Source organism: Aquila chrysaetos, chromosome 3 (assembly GCF_900496995.4).
Source record: "Aquila chrysaetos chrysaetos chromosome 3, bAquChr1.4, whole genome shotgun sequence".
NCBI lineage: Eukaryota > Metazoa > Chordata > Aves > Accipitriformes > Accipitridae > Aquila > Aquila chrysaetos.
The window spans coordinates 67093610-67121162 of NC_044006.1; the positions used below are offsets into that span (position 1 = coordinate 67093610).

The 27553-nt window shown below is 36.4% G+C and overlaps 1 protein-coding gene across 2 annotated transcripts in view; it reads right to left on the reverse strand.

The window, feature by feature from the left end:
* WDR37 (WD repeat domain 37) overlaps nucleotides 1-27553 on the reverse strand; it is a 49738-nt gene that overhangs the window by 16879 nt on the left and 5306 nt on the right. Inside the window, exons 2-12 of one of the 2 annotated variants that reach the window (XM_030009173.2) lie at nucleotides 27199-27230; nucleotides 23134-23311; nucleotides 19274-19370; nucleotides 16666-16761; nucleotides 16433-16497; nucleotides 10961-11096; nucleotides 9472-9543; nucleotides 7289-7333; nucleotides 3952-4028; nucleotides 2353-2590; nucleotides 1668-1809 (exon numbers count right to left, since the gene is read on the reverse strand). In XM_030009173.2, the coding sequence (XP_029865033.1) occupies nucleotides 1668-1809; nucleotides 2353-2590; nucleotides 3952-4028; nucleotides 7289-7333; nucleotides 9472-9543; nucleotides 10961-11096; nucleotides 16433-16497; nucleotides 16666-16761; nucleotides 19274-19370; nucleotides 23134-23271 (1106 nt within the window). In that variant the 5' untranslated portion in view covers nucleotides 23272-23311; nucleotides 27199-27230. The remainder of the gene's footprint in view (nucleotides 1-1667; nucleotides 1810-2352; nucleotides 2591-3951; nucleotides 4029-7288; nucleotides 7334-9471; nucleotides 9544-10960; nucleotides 11097-16432; nucleotides 16498-16665; nucleotides 16762-19273; nucleotides 19371-23133; nucleotides 23312-27198; nucleotides 27231-27553) is intronic. The other variant, XM_030009174.1, reaches the window with a different exon arrangement.

Genomic DNA, 27553 nt, shown 5'->3' on the forward strand with positions numbered 1-27553 from the left:
AGTCCCCTCTGACTGCATTCCTCAGTGAAACACTCATCTTCCGTAACAGAATCGTCTCTTCAACAAAACAGAGTGCCGAACAACCTTAGCCCTGAAAGAGTAAAGCCAGTTTTGAGACTCTTAAAAGTTACAGTGTATTTGATGAAAAAGCCTATGTCAATACTAAAAACTCATACCTTCAAAGAACAAAATGGAGACAGACAATACAACAGACAAACACAAACACAAAGACAATTAGAAGCTGGAATAAGAGTGACCGAAGAGGTTACTCAAGGTCTATTCCATTCATAAAAAATAAACTCCCTGACAGTTTATAGGTCTCAGTGATAGAAGCCAAAATACCAGCTAACAGCTTTTACAGTATGCACCATCAGCCCAGATCAAGATCACTTGGTCTCAGCATATATGTGGAAAAACACTAACGTCAATCACATTCCTTCCTCCAAAAAAACGTCCTGGGACAAAGCAATTAGCTCAAAAAAAACAAACAAACAAACAAAAAAAAAAAAAAACCAGCAAGCACCAATGAACACAAAAACTTCCAACTTCTACAAGTCATTCTAGAATAAGTGATAGAAGAGTACAACAATGATGGTAGGAAACAATTCTAGGATGCAGACCACAAAAGTAAGCTTATTCTTCTATCAGAAGAAGATGGGTACTTATATGGGATGATTGTCATGCACCAAATAATTTATCAAGCTGAGGAGTCCAGGATGGGAGCGTTTAAAGAGGTTTTACTTTATATATAGGTTAGCCAACAGCTAGGGAAATAAGAAACTGGATACTGAAACTCAGTCGTAATGGAAACTACACGTTTGAATTAACAAAAAATAGAAACATGAATAAATATTTGTGGTTTTTGTTTTGAGCTAGGATTAACAATCATCTTTTATTCTGAAGAACGGAGGTGAAATTTGTTTCTGAAACAGTCAAGTTCAAACATTCCAAAATCTTAAAAAAAAAAATTAGCTTCCATGAGTAAAGTATTTCAAAGTTACTCCTGCAGTTTCCATGTGTCAAAGCTCTGATTAACAGAAAGGTAAGTCAACACCGTAACGTAGAGTCTCATGACTACCTTTGCCGATATTCAACAGTAGACAGTATAATAGCGTAAAGCCTAAATTGGTAACTAAAAATGTTACACCAAAACAACTGTTTTGACAGAACATGGTAATCAGTGCCCTTACTTTAATTTCTTATTTTATGTACAAGTTAGAAGCTTTAGCTTGAAGAGTAAAAACTAATCCTGCTTTTTTTTTTTCCACTGGTTCCAAACAAGTAACCTTTATTTCACACTAAGTATCATGACAAGTAGAGGTAATCTGCTTGATCAACTGCATTACAGCAATACCCCTAAACTACAAGCATAACCGATGCCAAAAACCACCTCATACCTTAAATTACCTTTAATTGTAAGGAGTTTTGTCTAGACTTACCATATAAGCAATATCACACCAAGAGCCCTGGCTGCTGTTTTGGAAATTAAGTACTGCTGTGTTACATTTGAAGGAGAGTTAGGGGTTTCTCTGAAAATCAGTCTCATAAAACAGGGGAATGAACTTAGTACCTCAAAAAGAGCACAGGAACAGTTTTGTTCAGATTAGCAACTGAATGCATTTGTACTTTTGGAACTTGTAAAAACCTGTGAAGGAACTGTCACTTACTCTGTGTGGCCCTGAAAGACATTCACAGAATGGATAGAAGGATCTCTGAAATCCCACAGACGGAAGGTTGTATCGCGTGATGATGTCACCACAAGACGTTGGGTGGGATGTGTACAACAATGTGTTAGCTCTTGGTCATGCCCTACAATCACAGATGAGAACATGTAAGGTAATGAAAATAAGACTTTTCATTTCCACATACACTTGGAATGAAATGCTGGTGATTTTTTCTTTTTTCCCCAAACAGAAGAGAACAGTAATAATCATTCTGAACTTTAATGTTACTACTGCTGTAGAAGTTTGGAACTGTATTTAAAAGCAAAAACATCCCACTACTCATTTCACATTATTATTATTATTATTAAGTAGTGATAGGCTATTGCTACTTAATATGCCATGAACACAGCAAAAGCATTTTGCAAGAACTAAAATTCAGCTACATTCAGTTTAAAAACAACTACTTTAATAGGTTATATCACAAGCTTAAAAGAACACAAATTCATGCTTAGAGGATTTACAAGGTTGGAATTTTAGAAACCATTACAACATTGAGCAGCAGCTTAAGTCTTGTACACGCTTGCATCATACTCCAGAGAAACAACTTTTCCCAGTGTTTCAGTATCTACAAATAATCCCACACAGAAAAACAAACCACCATTTTACCTTTTTATGAGTGAACAAATACCTGTAAGAGAATGGACAAGTTCGGAAGTCTCTACATCATACAGATTTGCTGTCCTATCCCACGATGCTGTCACAGCTTGCTTCCCCCCAACAAGCCAGTCAGCTGCTATGACCACTCCTTGATGGCTTTTCAGTGAAGTTAATGGGACTCTGACAGTGGGACAATCACTAGAACCATCTCCATCTCCATCAGGTTCATCTTTATCTGAGAACTCAACTTCATCTTCACCAGACATTTGCTATAAAATACAAGAGAAAAAAGATTTAGACTAAGAGGGAAGGAATGCCTCTAAGTCACATTTTACAGTGTAAATGCCTTCCACTCCCCTTAATGTGAGTAACTTAATTCTGTAGCATCTAGCCTATTCAGGTACTCAGTATCAAAAATTTAATTGGAGGAATAATACCAGTGAATTAAATGCAGTTTTAATAACTACTTTATTTTAAAATCTCTTCCAAACTGTTCAGCTCTGCACATCTGTCCCCTTTACTATCTGGTAAGTCTTTTTATATTCCCCTTACTGTATTACCCTCAAGTTTCATTGCAGCACATGTATCAAGGGACCTTTTTTCCCCTTCAGTTTTTAAGGGTAGGAAGCATCTAACAGGACACTGACTATTTTAATCTCTGAGAAGACAATCATTTACAGCTGTATTTTTACCCATTGGAATCAAAATCATAACATCAATATTTGTCTACTGGTCGATACATAGTCATCATGTAGTGCTGATGTAAACTGAATGCAAAATAAGTTCTTTTGCTAACCATAAAGCATCAAGCTCTGAACCCTATTTCACTTATGCAAGACAAATAGGCTTTTCCTTCATGATATCTGAATGGGAAAGAGGTAACATTTGTACTGCTCTTTCAAAATGGAAGTGCCAAATCAAATAAACTGAGTCAAACATTTTCCATTCAGAAATCTATCTCATATTATACAGCCATCTCTTGCCCCGACTCAGCTTACTGAGAAGCTCATGCTATAACCTATGTTTGTCTTCACAATTTAGTATTGGTGCTTTTAAGTCAAATACAGCATTTGACAGTCTACAGTAAATACTGACTAAAGAAAAGCCTGGGGACAACAACAGCAGATAGTGTGATGAGTGCTGGCACAGGTCGATTAGAAATCAATAAAGATATAATTAAATAAGTGCCAAAAATACAAGTCTTCACCATCAGTTTTCAATTCATAGCAACTATAGCTAATACAGGTGCCTCAGTAAGTTAAGCTACAAGAATTTAACTGGTTTAAAAATAACTTCATTATTATTTATGATTTGAATTATTACACAAAAATTTTACTTGACAGTTCATTTACTTGCACGTTTATTACCTTGAACAAAAAGTCAATTAACGTACTTGCAGCTGTATATTCTATTCTGCACCATAGATCTTTGAAAATATGAAGTGAGTCTTTTTTGAAAGAAAGGCTGAAATACATCTGTTAAACTAAAACCTTAAAATCCGACCTTTTGCAATCCTGAAATCATGTAATTTTTTAATTACGTGTAAGTTTAACATTCAGTCTTATCATAAAATCTATATCTGATGAAATTGCTGTGCAATTAGTTTAGCTGCAGTAAGTTGATTGCTTACATTGCAGTCTGCAGTTGGCTGAGGTGTAGGCAACTGCACTATGTATCTCCAGATGTGAGCTGTCTGGTCTCCAGATGCTGCACAGGAGGAAGAGAGGTTAAAGAGAGAGAGAGAGAGAGAGACTAAGTAAGAACACTTCCATGGACAATAAAAACAAGCTTTAACATTACATTATGCAATACTGTCCGAGTTGCATCTTTTTCTAACAGATACCATTATGACCTTTTTGGTAAGCAAGTCTCAACATCAACAGTTACTATCCTGGCTTCAATACTGGTAAGAACATAATTCATTATGCAAAAATAGAAGTAGCTACCACATTAATCATTCCTACAGTGAAAACATCCACTTAAATATTATACATCAGAACATGAATATCACTGCTGTTCTAATATGTAACATCTGAAGAAGGCATTTTATACATCAACAGGTGCCATCCTTCATTTGCTATTCCTGAAAATACTGGGGTGGTTCTTCATTCAATGATTTCTCCCACTAAATGTTTTTAGCGTGGTTTTAATGAGAAACCCAAAAGAGCAAGTGTGAAGCTATTCTGCTTCTGCCTTAAGCAACTCAGCTTAACTAGCACCAGTTTACAGCTCAGCAGGTACCATCTGATTTTAGACTTCATTTGTTTTTGAAATAGACTTTTCCTTGTTATGGACAGAACAAACATGCTCTAATACCTAGGGGTACAGTGCTGAGCACTCTAGATTGAGAAGAAAAACAGTTTGTTATGGGTATGCATAGCTCTGGCGAATGCAACGTACATGAAAGCACTAGGAAAAGTATCTCATCTAATAGACCCAGTTAGAAGGCTAGAAGAAAGGTCAACCTTATATTATTTCTGGGGTCAGTATTCTGGATCAGGGAGGAAGTTTTTTTATTTTAATCAGTTCTAAATCAATCAAGTGACACTGAAGAACAGGTCTGCAGAAAACTTTCAGTGAAAATACTTTGCACAACCACCTCTCAGAAAAATAACAGCAGAACAAAAATCTAGCTATGGGCAGCTTTTGTTTGGTTGGGGTTTTGTAAGTCAGTTTATATAGCAACATTGTTTATGGTACTGAAACGATAGCTACAGTTAGCATATGAAAACAGGAAAATCCAAATAGCCAAACTTAAATCATTGTTAGCCTGGATAGAAGGCATTCTACTCTCCACCTTCCTTTAAAGTGGTCACTGTAGATACAGAAAGAAGCAGTGTTTTAATTTTTAACCTCAGTAACAATTATCTTCGTTGTACAATGACTTACGTAATAGCAGCAAATTGAATCCAGATCTCTTTAATTCCAAAGCTAGTGCCCTAATTGCTGGAGCATATGAACCATAGTATTAGCCACATTAGACAGTTTTCAAACCTGAAGCTGCACTGATGGTACCCTTAGTCCTGAAAACACCTTTACACTAACAGTCATATTTTAGAGCTTTTTTCTGCACACTCAATATCACAATATTCTCCTGTACTTCTGGAAATATCATGCATTTCAAAAGGCTTAAGAATGGAATAGAACAGAATAGAAATAGGATAGGATAGGGGCAGGATAGGGACAGGATAGAATATTTCAGTTGGAAGGGACCGACAATGATCATCTAGTCCAACTGCCTGACCAATTCAGCGCTGACCAAAAATTAAAGCAGGTTATTAAGGGCACTGTCCAAATGCCTCAAACACTGACAGGCTTGGGGCATCAAGCACCTCTCTAAGAAGCCTGTTCCCGTGTTTGGCCACCCTCTCAGTAAAGAAATGCTTCCTAATGTCCAGTCCGAACCTCCCTGGCACAGCTTTGAACCACTCCCACGTGTCCTATCACTGGATCCCAGGGAGAAGAGTTCAGCACCTCCCTCTCCGCTTCCCCTCCTGAAGAAACTGTAGAGCACAATGAGGTCACTCCTCAGCCTCCTTTTCTCCAAACTATACAGACCCAAACTCCTTAGCCGCTCCTCATCGGACATTCCTTCCAGCCCTTTCACCAGCTTTGCTGCCCTCCTCTGAACGTTTTCAAGGACTTTCACATCCTTCTTAAATTGTGGGGCCAGAACTGCACACAGTACTCGAGGTGACACTGCACCGATGCTGAACAGAGCCCGGTAATCACCTCTTTGGACCGGCTGGTTGTGCTGTGTTTGATGCATCCCAGGATGCAGTTTGCCCTCTTGGCTGCCAGGGCACGCTGCTGACTCATATTGAGCCTGCTGTCGACCAGCACCCCCAGATCCCTTTCTGCAGGGCTGCTCTCCAGCCACTCCTCTCCCAACTTATACTTGTGCCTAGCATTACACCGTCCTAGGTGCAGAGTCCAGCATTTGGACTTGTTAAATTTCATCCTATTAATCACTGCTCAATGCTCCAGTCTATCTAGATCCCTCTGCAAGGCATAGTGTCCCTCAAGAGTCAACAGCACTTCCCAGTTTGGTATCATCAGCAAACTTGCTAATGGCACATTCAACTCCTGCATCCAGATCACTGATTAATATACTGAACAGAACTGGCCCTAGAATTAAGTCCTGAGGAACCTGCTGGTGACTGGTTGCCAGCCAGATGTAGCCCCATGTACTACAACCCTTTGAGCTCTGCCCTTCAGCCAGTTCTTTGCCCAGTGCACCGTGAACCTGTTCATCCCACAGTTGGACAACTTGTCCAGAAGGATGCTGTGAGGGACAGTATCAAAAGCCTTACTAAAATCCAGAAAAACTACATCCACCCCCTTCCCTTCATCCACTTGGTGGGTGCCCTTATTATAGAAGGATATCAAATTAGTTAAACAGGACTTTCGCTTTGTGAGCCTATGTTGACTGTGCCTGATGATTATATTATTGTTTAAATGCCTTTCAACAGTACCCAGTATAATCTTCTCCATAATTTTTTCCAGGAACTGAGGTTGGACTAACAGGTCTGTAGTTCCCTGGGTCTTCCTTCATGCCCTTCTTGTAAATTGGAATAACATTGGCTAGCTTCCATTCAGCAGGGACCTCCCCAGACTCCCAAGATCTTTGGTAGGTGATTGAGACAGGTCCTACCATAACATTCACTAGCTCCTTCAGTACTCTGGGGTGAATCCCACCTAGCCCCGTGGACTTGTGAACATTCAGCTGATTTATGATTCTAAGTGTCTGTTTCAGAGCAGGTAAGCACAAATGACAATGATATGACAAACACAGATGGAAAGATCTAGCTCTGATTTGTTATGCCTTAAAATATAAAAATAATTCAATCAAGAAGGATACTGACAGAGGAGTAGGGAGAGGGGCTACAACCAAAAAGATGCTAGCAAATGACACTTATTTTTCCATCATGATTAACATACTCAGCATATGAAAATACTTTACATACCTGTAAGAGCCACTTGCTCAGTTGGATGAAACTTTATGGAATTTACTGTGTGAAACAAAGTAAAGTTTTAAGCTAGTATACTAAAAGAATCATTTCACAATGTTTTATCATTAAAAGCACAGAAAAATCAAGAAGTCTTCAGTTTTAAGTAATTTTTTGTAGTATAGCAATCTCTCAGTGAGATAAAGCACAATGGTATTTTGAGTACATAAACCTACATAGTATCAAGGAAAGCAGCTACAGTTGATTATACAACAATACCTATTTTCTAGCAAGTTATTTCCTGAATCTAGTACAAGTGTTCCATGTTATAGAGGATAAAAAAAACACATTCAGATACTCATGTGTAAGATGACAGGAGATAGTGTTCTGGACTTCCATAAAGAGAATTTAAGTATTCATAACTATTTCTAACATAATGAAAACTTACTCTATATGACGATCAACTTTCTGATTATTACTTAAGATTGCAAGAACAAATGCGTAAAAACCTAATGCAAATAATACAAATCAGATTTCAGTCCTGCAACTGTACGTAATCAAAACATAATTGTTTTAAAATGGTCCTGCGATAATCCTATCAGCCTACAAAGCTCTTCATTTTTTTATTTCAGTGCATAAGATTCAATTACTTTTCATTACTAAGCACTTTCATCGGCAAAATCCATAAGCTTCTCTTCAACAGTTCTTCAAGAAATCATTTCCATCCATAATACAAGTAAAATAGATGCTTATGTTGTCAGGAGAGCGTGGTGTAACGAGTCTAAAAAAATACTCCTTAAATTGTTCACACTGAACTATCTCAATGGTGCACCAACTGCTGCACCAACAACTTTGCTCCATTTCAAATCAACTGTCAAACATAAACAAGTGAAGAAAAGTTTTACCAAATGAAAACCACATGATTTTTAATATAATTTATATAAATTTCTATAACTTTTATAAATTATAGTGTCTATAATTTTTTTTTTTTTTACTTAGTTTACACACAACTGTTTAAATACGGGTTAGAGCTTTTATTATTTTCATGGTTATCCAAATAGCAATTTAAAAAAAAAAAAAAAAAACTATTGGCATGAAAATGCAAGTGATTGGAGTTTTTAAATATGATTTTATGGAGGCTAACGGTACCCTATCCACAAAGCAAGCAACCTGAGATATCCGAACAAATTAAAGTGTTACCTGTTGTTTCTATGCATCTATTTATCACTATCTTTGTGCTGTAGGAGACAGAAATCATATAGCAGGAAAAAAAAGTAGAACTTATGGTGGAAGCAGCTGACCACTCTCTGGAGAACTTAATTCTATTTGTTTCTTTGCCACAAAGTTCCTGTGATGTGCTAGCTTAGTTACTTAACCAAACATACCAGGTCAGTAACCATGTTCCTCATTTTCTGGGTGCATGACTCTACACTCCAAGGTATGATCACTCAAATTGCTCAACACTCAAAAAGAAGTTCAAGCTATGGAAAACCTCTCCACCTTTGGTCTATAAAACGCTGCATCGTAAGCCATTATGAGATAAAAGGGGGTTAATCACGTGCTTGTCAAATTGGACACCAAAACTTAAGATTAACATCAAAAACACTCACTGCACTGCACCTCTCTACCCAAGAAGGGGTTTAAAAACACTGTTTCTGAAATATTCATACTGATATAGAGGAAGACAAATGCCTGTATTGAATTAACTGTCTTCAAAACAAGATTTTAATACTATATAACATATATATATATATATAACAAATTATATATGGGATCATGTATTAAACAAAGAAGTGCAAATAGATGTTCACCCAGCACCTGTATTTTGTATACCAAATATAATACAGATCTTGCAAAACAGTTAATTTCCAATTCTATAAGCTTCTCTTGCTCTGCATATGCATGAGACCTCAATGAGTTCTGACATTTAACTTCTGAGTGTCATAACTGTGCCTGTAAATTTCTTTACATGGACTTGTTAATTCATTTGGCATTTACAGAACTGTCTTAATACACCTCTCCAAGAAAGAATCATATTACAAAGCATTCTATGTATGAAGATTAGTGGAACTTCACAATTGACTTGTTAATGGTGTTGGCAAACCTGCAAGTGAAACCACAATAAATATTTTTGTAGTTGTCCAAAACACATTTGCCCCTCCCACACTGTTTCCAGTTTTCACAACATGCCCTTATCTTACCTGATCCAACATGCCCTACATACTTGACGAGGCACTTCCCTGTTTCTATGCTCCACAGCAAAGCAGTGTGATCTACAAAGATTAAAAAGTAGCTGTAAATATTGTTACAAATGTATGGTTTTCACTTTTAACTGATTCAACAAACAAGTTATCTTCGAATGTAGATCATACCATACAAAATAGATTTCAAATGTAGAACAGACCAAATCTTCTTGACTACCACCTTACATATAAAACATAAAACCTTCCTATCATTGTAACTTAATACACATCTCCCAAAAAAAGTAAAGGTGCTGTCCCAATCAGATTAATTTGCAGTAAGTATTGAAAGGCAAATTCTACTTTTGATATTTTTCCTAACTTGGTTATATACTTATGTATAATGCTCCAACTGTGTATCATGAGATTCAGAAAGAACACAGAAAGCATTCAGTGGTGAAAAAGTCAGGCAGTCACTACAAACAAGAGTTCTATGCACAGACTATTTACTTCCTGCATAGAAGTCCCAAATGCATACAGGTCACTGCAGAGCACTACGAAAACTTATTTAAAAATGAAATCACTCCAAATGCCACTCCTTTATCCTGCCACACACCCCAAAATAAATAAAAGTATTTGTTAAGTGGGGAGAACCTTAATGCTGAATTGGAGAATAGCTGTTTCCAAGTTAAATCAGGACAAAGACAAGACGTTCCACACAAAGACAAAATGTGTCCCTCAGTGGGCACGTAAAAATGATAACAGTTCAGTTCATGAAGCAGAGGTTTCTAGTCCATTACATTTATGTCCAGCGTCTTCAGATTCTGTTCCAGCTTCAAAAGACTGTCACTTCAAACTGACCAATTCTAACTGGTTATGGTTTATTTCCCTAATAATTTTCCAAAACCACACAAGCCTCTAGATTGATTTTTGGACCATAATAGATTTAGTGACTTATTTATTAGTAGCTGTTCCCTCTCAAGTGGGAAGGAAGGAATCTAGTAATAAGAACTGAAAATTAGGATTTTTAGCTGTCCCTACATCCTTAGGCAAAAGCCAGATCACTGTAAGAATACAAGAATATGCAAACTATGACTAAGTCTACGGCTTCTATAAAACAAAGGCTGAACAATACTATGATAGAAAGTCTGTGGGGATCTCTGTATACAGCCATATAACATTCTGTGCGAGGGACCTCTCCAAGCAACCAGCTCCCCAACCCACCCATTTACGCCATCCAACAGACTAGAGCTGACTCTAAGGAGAGCATGACCTGCATGGAAGTTAACTGGCACATACTTTAGAAGGATCAACAAGGATGCCTGAACCTTCTAAAGGTTAAATGCATGTCAAGAAAACTCCAATTTAAGAATTTTTCAGCTACTGAACTTCTCTAAATCGGCTCTTTCACTGTGGAGCTAAGTATTCAAGTATGGTTTTGATCTACCTTTGCTATACCTTAGGGACTAAACCAGAATTTTCTAAAGATTCAAGCAACACAAAACTTTACCAGCAGATGCAGTTCCCAACACCACTGGTTGAGTTTTCGCGACACTGACATCCCAAATACCATCCCTGTGGCCAACATATTCCTTTACCAGTTGACAGATTGCCCTTGATGTTGTAGTTTTAAAACTGGATACAATCTGAAATAGCAGAGAGACCAACATATTTTTTTCCACATTGACTCAAGATTAAGTAATTACCTTCACAGATACAAATAGATACTAACTTTTTTCATAATGATTCTTCAGTGTTCTGAGAGTTCACTATTGTCAAAAATTTGACATTTGATGGCAGGAAAGTGAGTTTGGATGCAAACATACCTCTTAATTTCTTTTTTTTTTTTTCTTTTTTAATAACAGCCCCCTTTTTACAGAACGCGAGATAAACCATTCTGTACTACAATAACACAACCTCATTGGAGTAATGAGTAATGCAGCGTGCACTTCCCATTCAGTTTGGGTAAAGGATTGTAATTTAAAAAAAAAAAAACAACAAAAAAAACCCACCCAAAAAAAACCAAACAAACAAAACTCCTCAAAACTTTCCTTGCCTATTTCCAAACAAGTACATCCAATAATTTAAAGACAGTCCATGCTATCCAGCGTAATGTCTTTAAAAAAATGTACTTACTATGTAATTCTAGTAAAATCCAGAAACATTCCCATTTAAAACACTCACTGCTGTTTTTCTTCAAAACTGCACAAAGCTAATCAAATCAAACATTAACCTGAGAGCATATGCCAGTTTATTTGTGTAATAAAGATTTTTTTTTTTCTGAAGTATGTCAAACTCATCTAAACATTTGATAAGCACATTCCCTCAAAGTCAATACTACTAGGGGAAAACAGAGAAGACTCATTAAATCCAAATTAGTATGTGCATTAGTAATACCAAATGAAAGGAAGAAAAAGTCTTGCAAAAATGGTAAAACAAAGCACTATAGTACAGGAAGGCTGAAAATACTCAGTATCTACAGAAAGGAACCGAATTGCAGAAATTCTACATTTTCAGATAAAGGAGAGTGCAATATTTAAAAAAAAAAAAAAAAAAAAAAAAAGTTTGTCTTGCTGGAACACTTCCAGAGACAACAGAAATCAAGAATGGACAAAGATGACTTCAAAAAGCAAAACCACTATTAAAAATACCCTATATTTACCCCACCCTCCAAATCTTGAAGCTTATAACTGTTCCTTGAAAAAGACTATCTGAAAACCTTTGTTAAAACTGAAACAAAAAGACGACTTCCATTTATCAGTGTTTTTCTCTACATGCAATTATGAGCAGGTATCTATCTGACCGGTTAAGTCAAAACCTTTAAATGCTTCAACACAAATCACATTAAGATTTATCTACAGCTTAGTAAAAGTTAGAAAATTAATTAAGTCTACATTTCAGATGCAATAAACTAAAGTTAAAATCCCATTAGTTTTTGGTATCAAAAAAGAAGGTTTTAAGTATGTCATTAAAGCAAATTACTTTCAAAAAGGTTTTTAAAAGTTACAGCATATCTGCAAGAGCATTCCAAATCCTGAGCATGTCAACTTTCCAATGATTAAATGATAATGCCCTATTTGAAATCCAAATTAACAGCTAATACGCATTTCAGTTTCGCAGCAGAAGAAGGAACAATCTTTAAGGATGCATTGAAAAGAAAATGGGTTAATGGTGAAGATTATTAGTTCAACCATACTGCAGAGTTTCATAGGCTTTGAATACAATCCTACAGATGCAACTTTCACATTGAATGTAATCCTTAAACTAAATGGAGTCATGTATGAGAAGTGGAACAGCAGAATTAAGTAAACAGTTAAGGACTAATATAGCGCTCAGCTCAAATTCCAAACTTGAAGTTTTTCAACTCTCAACCCCACACTCGAGCTATGCTTCCATTCTGTCTTTCTAATGCTGAGTCAAATCCTCATGCAAAAGTTTTCTAGGAGAAACTATCTCCTACTCATCCAAAAGCACAGATTTTCCAAAACTGCTGGACAGTGGTTTCATTGATCATTTAATGTCAAGACTATAGAACTTCTTTTGGAGTATTACCAGTCTTGAACAGACACACAGAAGATGAGACTTCAAGAACACTATCTAACACTAAATATCCAGATATAGACATTTATTTAAAACACACTTTTTCTACACTTTTCTTTTTTCTTCTTCCTTTCTTTTTTGCTGTCCTCACTTCACATACCAGTAACTGGATAAACTATATAGTGTCTGGATTACTTCCTGGTTCCTTAATCATATATAAACAGTTTTCCAAGAAAGGAAAGGAAATACTTAAATAACATGCAACTTTGCAACACAAATAAGTGGGCAATCATATCTTGAGTGTGTTTCACCTTTGTCTGTCCTCTTTCTTAAATCCACATAGTTTCATGTACTTCCTTCTATACAGAGATTTGTTAATAAGGAAACAATTGTTTGCCATGTAAACAATCAGAAAATCACAAATTGAAACACCATGAAAACAATTGTTTACCATGTAAACAATTGAAAACAGAATACAAGTTGAAACAATTGTATGGCAAACAAATTGAAACACCCTGTAAAAACGTCCCTTCGGTAGACAGGGCACATTAAAAATAAGAATGAAAACTGGGTCATCTCAGGACCAGGCCAGCAGTATTACACTGTGAGTGACAAACAGAATTTCCTGTGGAGCAACATTAAGCAGTGAAGTCAAAAACTACATCTTCCAAAAAGTTTTATTCCCTTCAACTGCTGGGTGAAGAAATACTTTCCTTTAAGAGTCCTTTTCCTGAGCCAAAAGAATCAGAGATTCCGGAAGTTAGTTTATGAAGGAGCGAGTTATATCATTTCAGTTTATTTTAGGACTCTGCATAAACTGTTAATGTTTTCCTGATGTCTTAACAACTGTCATAGCCTGGAATTGTTAACATCAGCAATACCATCTTGTTAACATCAAAACATGAATTTCACATAGTGATTCCTGCATCTACAAACAACTGCAGTTAAATTACAGGATCTTGTCCATTAACATATACAAAAAATTATTTTTAGACTACCAAGCACTAAAACTACTCTCTCTCTTCAGGATTTGGGCACTGGTAGATAACCCCTGCTGCTAAAAGCATCCTTTTCTGATATGAGTTTTGCCAACTTAATATTCAGACTCCTAACTCAGCTAAGGGATAAAAAGTATCCAGGTATGGGAATTTTCTATGAAGGACTCAAATTAAGCATGTTTACCTCAGCATTTTCCCCAAGAAAATGAACAGATTGCTTTAGTCTTAGCATGTTTTACCAGCATTAAAGCAGTCAAGGATCAGCTTTCTCATTAGAACAAGCAAATATTGGAAGCTCTTTTCAGAACAAACCTAAACTCTATAGGTTGGCAATCAGAAAAATGTAATCAATTACACAAAACAATTGGTTTGTAAAACTTAAGTCTGTTCTAATTTCCCACAGGGAAGAAAAGAAAAAATTTTTTTAAAAATTTAAAAAAAAAAAGAAAAAAGACTTCTGACAAGCTTTAAATTAGGCATACAGTAACAGTATAAAGGATGAGCTGAAGAGAAAAGTTGCAATCCGCTCGCCCCCTGAGTTTGGAACACAACCCATTTTTGGTGAACAGCATTGTTCATTCAATGCTCATAAAAAAATGTAGATGCAGGAATTTCAAAGCTGTTGAACTCTTAAAACTCTTCAAATGTCATTTTCCCAGATAAGATATTAGGGAAGTCTAACTGCATCTAGTCAGGATACAGATAGAAAGATCATAGTTTGCTAGAAACTTAGTTACAGTTTTTCCTGACTTTTGGCTATAATCTGTTTGGGGGTCAAGAGACAAAAGGTTACAGCTTTGACTCTTCTGTGTAGGAAGGATGAAGTGGTCAAAATAAAGCCCCTCCCATGAAGTGCAGAAAGGTTTCAGAGAACACACTGGACAGAGATGCTCTCAACTTGACCATTTCCCTCAGCTTTCCTCTCTACCCTGCAGTAAATTCTGACTCAAAGTTGTGGAAAGAAATATATCAGCACATTCAAACATCTGTTAGTTATTGACTGATATAATAGATATGTACAATGTCTATAACAAGGTATTAAATTCTCCATGTTCCACTACTCATTACTACTTTGCTGTGCATGCATATCAGAACACCGGGAAGCAAAGCAGTTACCCAGGAGTCTCCACCCCATACTTCCCAGCTTCCCACGCTGAAGTTGCGAGGTCCGCCTGCCTTGCCCGGGAAAGAATATGAGCGCTACATTGCCAGCAAGTAAAAGAAGACAAGCATTTAACACCAGCCTTAAAAAAAAAAGTAACACAAAACACCAATAACAACAAAAACCCAAACAAACAAAAAAAACCCACCCTCAAAAAAAACCCAAACACCACACCACAAAACGAAAAACCACTACACCAGAGAAAGTACTAATTCATAACTACATAGTAGGTGTACTAATACTATATTGTCCCTATTAATAATGTTGTCCCTATTTAAGTGGCCTCATTAAAGAATTTGAAAGACATTAACTTTTAAGAAAAAGGAAGAGGCACCTCTATGCATCAGATTGGCAAGAATAAAAAAGAAAGTTTGAAAAACAATAAAAAGGAGACCAAATAAACCACAGTAACTTAGATCTATTTCACCACACTATTCTTACTTTTACTCTCAACTTTTCAGACTACTTAACACATGGTATTTCCAAGACAACTACAGTCATTCCATAACCAGACATTAGCCTGCAATACAGGTCACCACAGAGCTTCTTATATAGTTGGTTCACATACCAGATTCCACTGTGGTTTCCTCACATTTCATTTACCCTTAATAATGTATCATGAAATTACCCTGAGACAGGGCAAAAAGAGCAGCAGGTAAACTCTATGAAAATTTAAAAAGGGGAGAGAAAGAGGAAAACAAAAATACCAGACAGATGCAGATGTGCAAAATGAAAAATATCAGAAGGGGTAACTGTGCTAAGAGACCAAGCGAAAAAAGATCACTAGCTACTAGTTTGCAAGGCTTCCAACATAAAGGAAACAAACCATTCTAGTCTCACAGCTAAAAAATAAAAACAATTTTAAAAAAAAAACCCAACCTATAATAGTACACATATAGATGCCTATTTAAATCCCCATTTCAACTGCAATACCCAAATCTTTATTCAGAAATTCACTACTTAAGTTCTCTATTTCCTTCATGAAATTGAGGTTTTAGTTCTCTTTACGAAAGAGTAGTCCCACACACACACGTATGCACACACTCTCTCCCCTCCAACATTCATTGTTTAAAAAAGGTGAGCAATTATAAAAATGTCATATAGTGTGGTTAAAGTAATGGGTAATTAATGAATCCAAGATAAACATACTGTCCCTCATGAGGCAGATTTACTTAAAGAATAGCACTACTCAGCTTAAAGAAACCACAATTTACAACTTAAAGACAGCCATGTTAGTCTCATGAGTACACATTAATGAGTAGAGGTTTAATTTGTCTCATACCTTGCTAGTAGATGCCTTGTAAGTTGTCTTTAATTTCTGAGAAAGCTGACTGGTACTATGACTGGCTGTTGAGACAAATAAATTCAAAGGAAGATATTTCAAATACAGCATTAGCTTATTTGTATAAGTAACTAGTATTAATTCCCTTCAACAAGATTCTAAGTTTTGGCCAGCAAAGTACAAAAAAAGTGAATTCAAAAATACTAGTTTAGGATTCTTTGTGATTCTCTCACCTTTTGTTTTCAGTTGTCCTTTGCTCAGTTCAGCTCCATCAATCGTCTGTCCTTCAGCTGCTAAACGCTCATTCAGTGTATCAATCTCTCTACGTACTAACAAAACCAAAAAATCACATTAATATAAAAAATTGTGTTTCATTAACATACTATTTAAGAATTGTTATGGTTAGTAAGTAATCTATTTTATGCTAAGGACAGGAAAAGAGATCAACTATGATTTTATAAAAGCAGGTGTCACCAAGACATAAACCAAGACTCATGCTGAATTTTCCAGAGATCAACCTTGACCCAGATTCCAAGGAATTGGTGGCTTCTAATTACTGTTACTTTCACTAATAAATGTGGCTAAGGATTAACAAAACAGCTTCTGTGTAATACATGGCACACCTGTATTGAATTAAATCCAACAGAAGACAGAAAAACTTGCAACATCAGAAATATTTTAGCCACAGAATTAGTATGTCATTTCTTGACAAAGATTTTTTTAATCACGAAACAGTATTCTCCCCTGAATGCCCGTCTACTGTTTCAGTAAGAAAGTTAGTGCAGCAAATCTATATTTTTTTATACTTTGAAATACATTAAAAAATGTAAAATGACATATACATTTTACATTCAACTGTTTTAGAAACACTAAATATGATCAAAATATTTTCATTGCACATCAGACAAAGGCATGTATTTGTAACAAGAATATGCTTTTCTGTCAATTATTTATAACTCTCACCAGTGCCATTTCAACACAAGACAGAGTGATGGCATAGCTAAAACAAATCAGGTACTTGCAAATGATTTCCAGTGGCTGGGCTGGTTTAAAGTTGCTCAACTTCATTTTATAAAGAACATTTTCAGTGGCTTACAAGTTTTTTCTCCAAATCTGGGCTGATACTCTTTAAGTGTTCTCAGGTGAAATCTTATTAAGAGGCTTTAACCAAGCAGTTTTTCACTGTTCTTGAGAATAAGTCTAGGCCTGTCTTTCCACAAATTCTTAGGACTTCTTTAAAAAAGTAATTCACTCCCAGGCTTTGAAATGTGGGAGAACGTGACACATCAGGAGTATGATTCTTGCCATTTCTAAGAAATTCACTGAAGTCTCAGTTCTAAGCACTAGAAAAGTCAGTTTACACTTCCATACCACATCCAAGTGCTTGAAATGAGCAAAGCAAGATTCGCTTCCCTGTCTTCCAAGTCACATAAATCTAAACTTTTATAAAACAGACAACACAAAAGAGAAGCAAACAAAGAGACAGGCTTGTAGTAACAGATAACTAAAACAAACAAGCCAGGCAGATATAAGAATTGCCTGAAAGGATAAGACTGAAGCCTGGAAGGGGTAAGAAAAGGAAGAAACTAGAAATAAGTTGTAATAAGGGAAAGGGAGTATATGGAAAGCCAGAGAGGAAAAACCTGAGATTCTCTACATACAGTAACTGCAACGCTAGCATAGGAATTAGACCAAGAACAAAAAAATAACAGACTGAGCATCAGAAGAGAAAAATTTAGAAATTGTCAGGGGGTTGGAAAGAGATGACAAAGGCCAGGAGCAAACTAGAACTGTGAGATGAAGAAGATGAAGAAGAAACAGAAATGGAACAGAAGGAAAATAATCATACTCTGGAGGGTACAAATCCACCATTTGTTTTGTGACAAACATTTTTGAAGGTTGGGGAGGGAAACCCTACTTTTCTTGCTACCAGCCAACTTCTCAGCAGGAGGCTGAGAACTCAGCTTTGCAAATTGTCACTAAAAATGTGTAGTGTTGATGATAGCTTTTAACCAACACAATCTCAGAGTTTAGGAGAATAAAAACCCAGCACATTTTCAAAAAGCACACAATAATATTTTTTTAACATGAGTGTTTGGTTTAACTGTGGGAACAGATTAGGTGTGGAAAAAATTTGACTTGGAGCCAAGTCAGACAGATTCCACAATTCACAAGCCAAGCCACGCAACACAGCTTCCAAAATCCAGCAAGAAAAATTGAGCAGAGGCTTTACTGTACGACTGCCTGTGTTACTCACTTTGGAACCTCTTACATCACCATATGACTGCACTGTCATTAAACAAATAACATTTTTTGCAGATAACACTTGGAATTTCTATCTGAGTGCTCGACTTCAAAATTCATGAACAGTTGCAGGTGCTGGTTATGCAAGGTACTATGATCCAAAACCACCACACTTCACACGTTTTCAAGTAAGACACTTCCAATTTTATTTACTAATATTACGTTATTAAAATTAAGCCTGTAAGTATACAACAAAGCCACAAACCTCAATGGCTGAATGGAGTTACTGCCAGATTAACATGGTATATACCAGAGCCTACAATTGACAAGGAGACAGCCACTTCACTTTCTTTGCCTAAGAGTCAAGGAGGATGACAAACATCAGTTCTCACTAGTTGCGTCAAAGAGCCAAGAAAGTGATTTTTCTGAAAAGGTACAAACTCCATCTTTGGCTACAAGTTCAAAACAATTCTTAAACTTCTCACAGAAAAACTATACTAATTACACTACAGTATCCCAGGTAAGCATCTCAAATAGCATTACTATATCCTAAATCTAAACAATTCGTTAAGTTGCTGGAAAAAAATAGATACTCACGTTCCAAATTTTCAATATACAGGTTTTCAAACTCCCGCTCTATTTGTCCAAAAAGTTCAAGAAGTGTATTCCGGACAGAAGATGGTAGTTTAGAATCCTAGGAGGCAAAATATCGGAGTTTATATTTTTCTTTACATACATCTTATGTAGTTACCCTTCAATCTTAAACTGATTTTAACAGTTCTCTCCATCTCCCAGCAATGGGGGAAATTAAAACTACTACTAGTGTAGAACACAAAACAAAAAGCTCTGTGAATCATAAAATTTTTCATTTTACATACTCTTTCTCTTTCAAGGGGGAGAATTCAAATCACCTGTGGGGTTTTTTTGCTTTCACTAGAGAAAAATTATAAAACCAAGACACATGTACAACTCATTTTAAAAAAAAAAGGTGGAAAAATTTACAATATAATGTCAAGGTACTCCCAGTTCAAAAAGAAAGAATATCTTTGGTTAACAAAGTAATTCAGAAGTTGTCATCACAAAGCACCTTATTACCAAAGCTTGAGACAAACTAACCTTTTAAACATATTTTTAACATTTACCTTCTTTTATCACTAACCATAACTAAGTGTGAAGGAAACTGCAATTTCTAATCCCTCCCTCCCCAGATATTATTCAAGCATCTCCTCTTCACAGAAAGTATTTTGAAGCAAATTCACAGAGCAGGGCTGATTTTTCTCTTGGGCATAATCAACACAGCAATTCCAAGGCACAAAAACAAGTATGTAATAAAACTACTAACACAGGATTTATATGATCTGAGCTCAATACACAGCTTGACCACAAGTTTCTGTTGGCAAGTTATTTAATTTTTATTCATCTGCCTACAAAACAGAGATCAGCACCATATTTTCCCTGAACAAATGAATAGCATATCCAAAACAAGTAAGTACCGATTTCTGTCAGGAGTCAAAGTTCTCACTACAACGATTCTGTTATCAAACACTGTTGAGCAGTAAGGAAAGCAGAAGACAACTGACTGCAGTACATTGAGAACGTAGTACTAACAAATATCTTAAAATGTAAAGCACAGCATGCTACTAAAAAAATGGCAAATTAGAAAGGAGAAAATACTGTCATTAGTCTAATAACTATAATCAATTAATCTACTACAAGTATGGATCAAAGGATGAACTGTCCTTGCTCACTATGTAAATAAATTCTATTAAACCTGTTCTATTCTTCAGTTGCTGGTGGACAATATGTAAGTTGGCTTACTGCACTTATTATTTATCTAGGTAGCCAGCTATAAACTTTTTTAAAAAGACGTTTCCACTTAACTGAGCTTTACCCTAACAATGAAACAGCTCAACTACTCCTTTGCAGTATATCTAACCTGACAAACCTGTAAATAATGCAGCTGTATTCAAAAACTGCAAAATATCTATGTAAGGAAACAAGTTACCAAATTTCAAAGTGAAATTAATACGGTATCATGTATACCATATTACCAATATATCAGTGTTCATCTATCAAATAAACAGGCAATATGCCCATCAGCTACATCTATTTTTTTTTAAACAAAGCAAAAGCATGTAATTTCAAAATCTTGAAATCATCAGCTATGAGCAAAAAAAGACAATTGAGTCAGCTTCTGTCACAGCACAAACCACTATTTCAGGTCTAGAAGTACATAAGAAGCATTACTAGAATGGGAGTACAAATGTTAGCACAGGACATCGCCCAAATTCGAGTGAACTTCACTATTCAATGCAAGTTTAAGGATGATTACAGCTTGTTTTATTCTTAAGTGTTCCATCAAACCCAAACCGAAAGAAGTTGGTTCCACTCCTACAAACTGACTGAATTAGGAGGAAGCATGCGCATACTAGCCATCAGAGGGCAGCATGCACCTTCCACCAAGTTAGCATCTAAACAACGAGAATTTAATCTCACTCACATTTTGGTTCATACAGCCAAGATGATTGTCTTCAGAAACAATTAGAAAAGCTTATCATGATCCCGATTTTATAAGTTATTTCTGAACATCAATTTTAAAGAGTAGAGCAAGAGAAACCACTAATAGCCGTGACATAGAGCACATCTGCTTCATGCATGCTTCAGTTTTACAGCTACTTTAAGCTGTGGCACTGTGCTGAAACAAGCACTGTGCTGAAAGAAGTGATACTATGCTCCCTATGAGCCTCTAGAATATTCCTTTCTGTATCTTCACCTGCCTCTCCCTTGAGACAGTACTTTTGTTCATTCATTCACAGTCAGCCAGAAGGTGAAACAGATCCCAATTAAAACCAACTTGAAACAAAATTGATTAAACAAGAATACTATACAAATGAAACACTATTAAAAGAAACATTGAAGTTCAAAGAATTATTTCCAATTCAATTACCCAATAATCCCATACAGCAAGGTTATGAAAGAAACTAAGTTATCCTACAACTTTCAAAACAGAAAAGGAGATGTAGGAAAGGTTTTCAATCCACTTCTCAGAGCCTGAAAGCATACACAAATCTAAACCTGTCCTAAAGTAACCAGCATAGTAAAATGCACCCGCTTCCTTTACTCTCTTTAAAGTCAGCATTATTTAAATTAGCTTATTAAAATACCATGTAATAATGTTATCTGTTTATCTGAAAAAGTACTTATCTAGATCTCATGCGGTTTACAGCTCCACTGTGAAGGGGCATTAATACTCTCTGCTCATTAGAATCTGCCACTGGCTGTTCAAGGTTAAAGGTCAACAAAATTAATTAAGATGATACATAAAACATTTAAAACATTTACATATTACAGCATAATACACTTAGAGTTCAATAAGAAATATTAAAACAGCTTAAAATTTTGGTTTACTACACAGAAGTGACAGCATGCCTTGACCTCGCAGCTGCCCTTCACTCCTTTCCTGAAGTAAGGCTGTAATAGTCCAAATGCACAAACAGTTTTCTATCCAAGTACTTACATTCTCCAACTTCTAGATGACTAGAAGCAACAACCTGGGCTCTATTAGTTCCCAGAAAACTAATGCTGTAATTTACTGAATAATAGATTCAATTAAAAAAAAAAAAATTAAAAATCTCACAACAGTGAGAAAACACAAGGTTTTCCCTTCAGAGTATCTGCAGAGTCCAGAAAGTGAGGTTTCTCGTAGCCAAACACTGTTAGCATTTCAAACCACCTCTCTGATAAAAATCAAGTTTTGCATCATCTTTGCCAGGCCCGCATTAACATTGCATAGCCAATTTGACAATAAATAGTTTCCAAACTGATATTTGCTTATCTTTGGCAGCACTACTTCAACCATTTACTGTAGGGGCCTTACCTACAGTTAATCGCAATATTGTTAGGTGAAACACTCGAAGTGGCTCCAGATTGCGTCCACTACACAGAATGACATGATTAAGAAAACTACAGAAGTTTGTGGTTGTTGTTCTTTCCCTTAAGTTTAATACACAGAAGATCACACCTTCATTTGAGCCAAATTAAAAAAAAAAAAAATTACATAACAAATTTAAAAACAGTACTATTCCAAATTCAAACTTAGAAAATCAAGAAGCAATCTTCAGCTTGGGGGGGGGGGGGGGTGGGGTGGAGAGCAGAAGTGCAGCGATATAAATAGGATGTTTCTTTTTATTTCTTCATGGTTTTATCATTCATGTAAGAATACACAAAAGCCGATAAAAAGCTCCACAGGTCTGAATACAACCTGAAACACTGTCAACATCCACATCAACAGTCTCCAAAGACAGTCAGCACTTACAACCAATAAAGTCTGCTGTTCCTGCAGCTTTACTGAACATATTTCATTACTTAAGTTGATGTAATTTCTTCACATAGAAAACACTCCTCATAAAAAAAGTTACAGAAGTTACCCATACCCAATACCCAGTGTATTATCTTACCTGCCCTTCCAACATGTCTCTCTGCAGTCCTGCCCGTTCTTGCTCGGAACTGTTGGTTCTTCGGATTGAAAGACTGTGCGATTTACGTTTCTGCTTTGCTTGGCGAGCAGATGCACAACTTCCACTTTCTATTGGCATTACTTCAAAAAAACAGCTTCACAGAGGCTCCTATGATAAACTAAGGACAAGCATTACACATTACAAATTGCTTTGCCAAACCAACCAGAGCTTACATTTTTTTGTCAAAACAGAAATATTTAGTGCTACTAAACTTTGGAGCTGCTTGGGTTGTCATTAAAAAGAAGGGATCCCTATTACTTACAGCTATTCTTCAAACAACATTAAGTTCAAAAACACATATGTATATAGGTAAATAAAGTGGAATCACTTCTGCATTACTTATTCATTAGCTAATAAACCTCTACAAAAGGAAAATAAATTCCACTACCTTGCTCATTTTGGAGAACACTAGCAGAGAAAGCCCCAAAATGCTTCCAGGAAACAACTATTATGCATACTATATTTCACTGAAATGCATGCAAAATTAAAACCCAGCTGGAAAATGAAAGCAAACAGACATGATAATCTAGGGACACTGTCAGGTTAAAAATGTATTATGCAACATTAAGTGTTAGTATACAAAATTTAATAGATGTGCTTGTTTACACATAAGCAGAAATTAATTTTAATGACAGAAGTTCTGAAAACTATTTTCCACCATTTTTGACAGCTCACCATTTCACTTTCTTGATAGTAAAAGTGCCCATGAACTTATGAGAACAGTGAATGTGCACCTGACTTACCAGGCTGTTGTTGTTAATTTTTGTCAGCTTGTTAAAGCCAAATATGCATTTTAATATCCCTGAAAACACCTGACAGTATCACCAATTAATATTACCATGCATGATCTACTGCTTTCCCCTGTTTAAGAAAAATCAAATTGTTTGATTTCTTGCATAAACATGGAGAATACGTTCTTTACTGTCAAAATCTTATTTTTTTTTACAAACATTTAATTACTGGATTTTTTTTCCAATTTAAACCTGATATGAAACAGAAATTATTTTTAGTTTCATGGGGTACCAGTTGTTAAACATTTCAAATGTTTTAGGATTGATTACTCAAAAATTTTTCAATCATTAACATTTGAGAACAAATAAAAAATTCATTCTCCAGCATAAATGATTTCTGAAACAACAATTACAACTTAAAATAGCTGCAATAGTCTGCAGAGAAATAGGAGAGCAGAGTTGGCAAAGCTAACAAGGCAACTGAGCTTCCTTTTAAACAAGTTGATCAGAGAAAATTTAAACCAAACCCAGGGCCACTTCCAATTTAAGATCCGCCAACACACTAGATCTCAAGCTAGGAATGAGCACCATTGCTATTAACAAGAAAAGGCATTAACCAGCTCAGTGGTTTTGACATGGTATTTTCAGCTTTTTAACATATCGTAAAGCCAAGGAAAAGCATACCTTACTAAAAACACAGTATGCACCATGAATAAAAACAGCTTTAAATTTGCTTTGGTTTTCATATCACAAAATGAAAATATATATAGATACATAAATTTATATCAAAATGAGACTAGATTTAGTTAAGGTTTTGAAGCCCATCCATCCTCAAATTTTCTCACTAAAAAAAACTGGTATTTTAATTAGGTTTTGGAACACCCGAGTTCCAGTAACCTAACACCAATTCCATGGTGAATCTAAAATAAAATTCAGGTTGCACGGTATCTTGTACTGCACTGAAATGATCTTGCTAATTTCCTCTGGACTCTGCACAGTCTTCCCCTGCACCTAATCCCATCAGAGCTCTTTATGTGTGATTAATCAGTAGTAACTAATTGGCTATATTCACAAATTAAAGAAGAAAGAAGAGAAAGAACTACCATTGGGTAGTTTCTTATTTGATGAGATTTCTTTTTTCACTGTGGCTAGATGACTCTACCATAGAAAGACAGGACTGAAATTTTAAAAAGCCCATCCGATAAACAAGTTATTGCCAATTTTCTGGGCTTCACTAAGTATCTTGCTGTTCTTGGACATATGGTCAAGAATCAGGAACAGGTTTTCACTGCTCATCACATTTCTGTTTCTTTTCAAAATATGATCAGATCCCAAACACGTGTATATTCTCCTCTCTTCCACCCTCCTTCCTATCTCCCTTGGGAACCATTCAACAGCTTTCAGTTTACTGGTTTCTGCACTGTTCAGGATTACTTTTTAACACCCGAAGCACCAAACTCTGTGTGCACACACATAGATGTGTTAAACAGTTCTAAATCTATACATACACAGTTACATACAATAACATAAATCAGGTAACACTGTTTCACTTAAGCTCTGTGAAAAAAAAAAAATATTTCTAATTCCTGACAGATATCACTCCTGAGCTGTAGTTATACTGAGATGTTAATATGGTTTATGCCTTACCAGGCATCGTTTTAACTATGTTAACTTCCATTTGCCCTCTGCTGCCAAACTACTTCATTTTAGAGGGCTTCACCAAGAAATACCCTTTTCTGGATTGCTTCATAAAATCATAGAATGGTTTGGGTTGGAAGGGACCTTTAAAGGTCATCTAGTCCAACCCTCCTGCAATGAGCAGGGACATCTTCAACTAGATCAGGTTGCTCAGACCCCCCCTCCAACCAGAACTTGAGTGTTTCCAGGGATGGGGCATCTACAGCCTCTCTGGGCAACCTGTTCCAGTGTTTCAGCACCCTCACTGTAAAAAATTTCTTCCTTACAACTAGTCTGAATCTACCCTCTTTTAGTTTAAAACCATTACCCCTTGTCCTATTGCAACAGGCCCTGCTAAAAAGTCTGTCCCCGTCTGTCTTATAAGCCCCCTTCAAGTATTGAAAGGCCACAGTAAGGTCTCCCCAGAGAGACCAGGCTCTTTTCCAAGCTAAACAATCCCACCTCTCTCAGTCTTTCTTCATAGGAGAGGTGTTCCAGCCCTCTGATCACTTTCATGGCCCTCCTCTGGACCCTCTCCAACAGGTCCATGTCTTTCTTGTACCACTGGCTATGACTGGATACAATTGGCTTTCTGGGCTGCAAGTGCACATCGTTGCCTTGTGTCCGATTTTTCATGCCCCAGTATCCCCAAGTCCTTCTCGGCAGGGCTGCTCTCAATCCATTCGTCCTCCCATCTGTATTGGTATTGGGGCTTGCCCCAACCCACATGCAGGACCTTGCACTTGGCCTTGTTGAACTTCATGAGGTTCACATGGGCCCAATCCTCAAGCCTGTCAAGGCCCCTCTGGATGGTATCCCTTCCCTCAAGCAAATCAACTGCACCACTCATTATCAGTACATACAGATTTGGCAGCTATACATTCTAGCATGTAGAATTTAAAGGGACACAGTCAAATGCATCACAGTACATTTTTACGTAGTGAAATTCTCACCTTAACTACACAAAAGTTTCTACTTTCACAGCTCATAAGCAAACAGAAGAGGTTAGGTAAGAAACACCTCCGTTATTGAATCTATTTGCTAGCAGCACTTCACCTGCAGCCAGTGTCATTGACAGTAACTGCACTCTCCTCATGCACCAGCATGACCACATCACTCATGCACTGTTCTGGAGAAAGCAAGCATGCACACTCTTCCCCAGGCTCTGCAAGAGGGTGCACACAGCCATAGCAAAGCTGCAACCAAAGAGGCAACAAGCAGGCATGTGCATACAGAGGATAGGAAGGAGAAGCCAAAGGGGACTAGCTTCACTGCCTTTAATATTGTCCTGAGTTCCACCAAATAGCCTTATAACCTTTCCATAAGGGAGCAACAATTAAAGAGTTTTTAGAACCAGGATGTAAATCCAGTTTTAAAAAGTGACAGTGTCCCTTTAAATATTAACTTCATTTTGACAATTTCAGAACTATTTTCATGATAATTGCAACAGTAAGAAGCTATAGGTTTTTCAAGAGTAGATTTCAAAAAACAGAACCTTGGCAATAGGATGCTAAAAAAAATAAACAAATAAGGTGCTCATTTCTAGCAGTTACCTGATTCCCCTTATTATGTAAGGTTTTCAAACAATGAAAATTACCTGTCCAGAATATCAGTGTCATGTTACATATCCTATGAAAACCATATTAAATATTGATTAGTGAAACAGTCAGTAGTATACAAACCAGTCAAAGTCTTTCACATTTTTGAAACTTTTGTAGTTAGAACACACCAGACAACAGGAAAGGGGGGTGAGGGAAAACAGCAACACAAGTCACGGCTATGAACCAAATCCCAGTCAAACAAAGTAAGAAAAAAAGGCTTCAAAATGACCCACTATATATATTGTTAATCATAAAAGTTAATCATAACTTTTGAGTGTTACAAATGGGTTCTGAAGAGATAAATTCACTAAATTCACTTTCCTTCTACTTAGTAATACTACAAGTAGGATG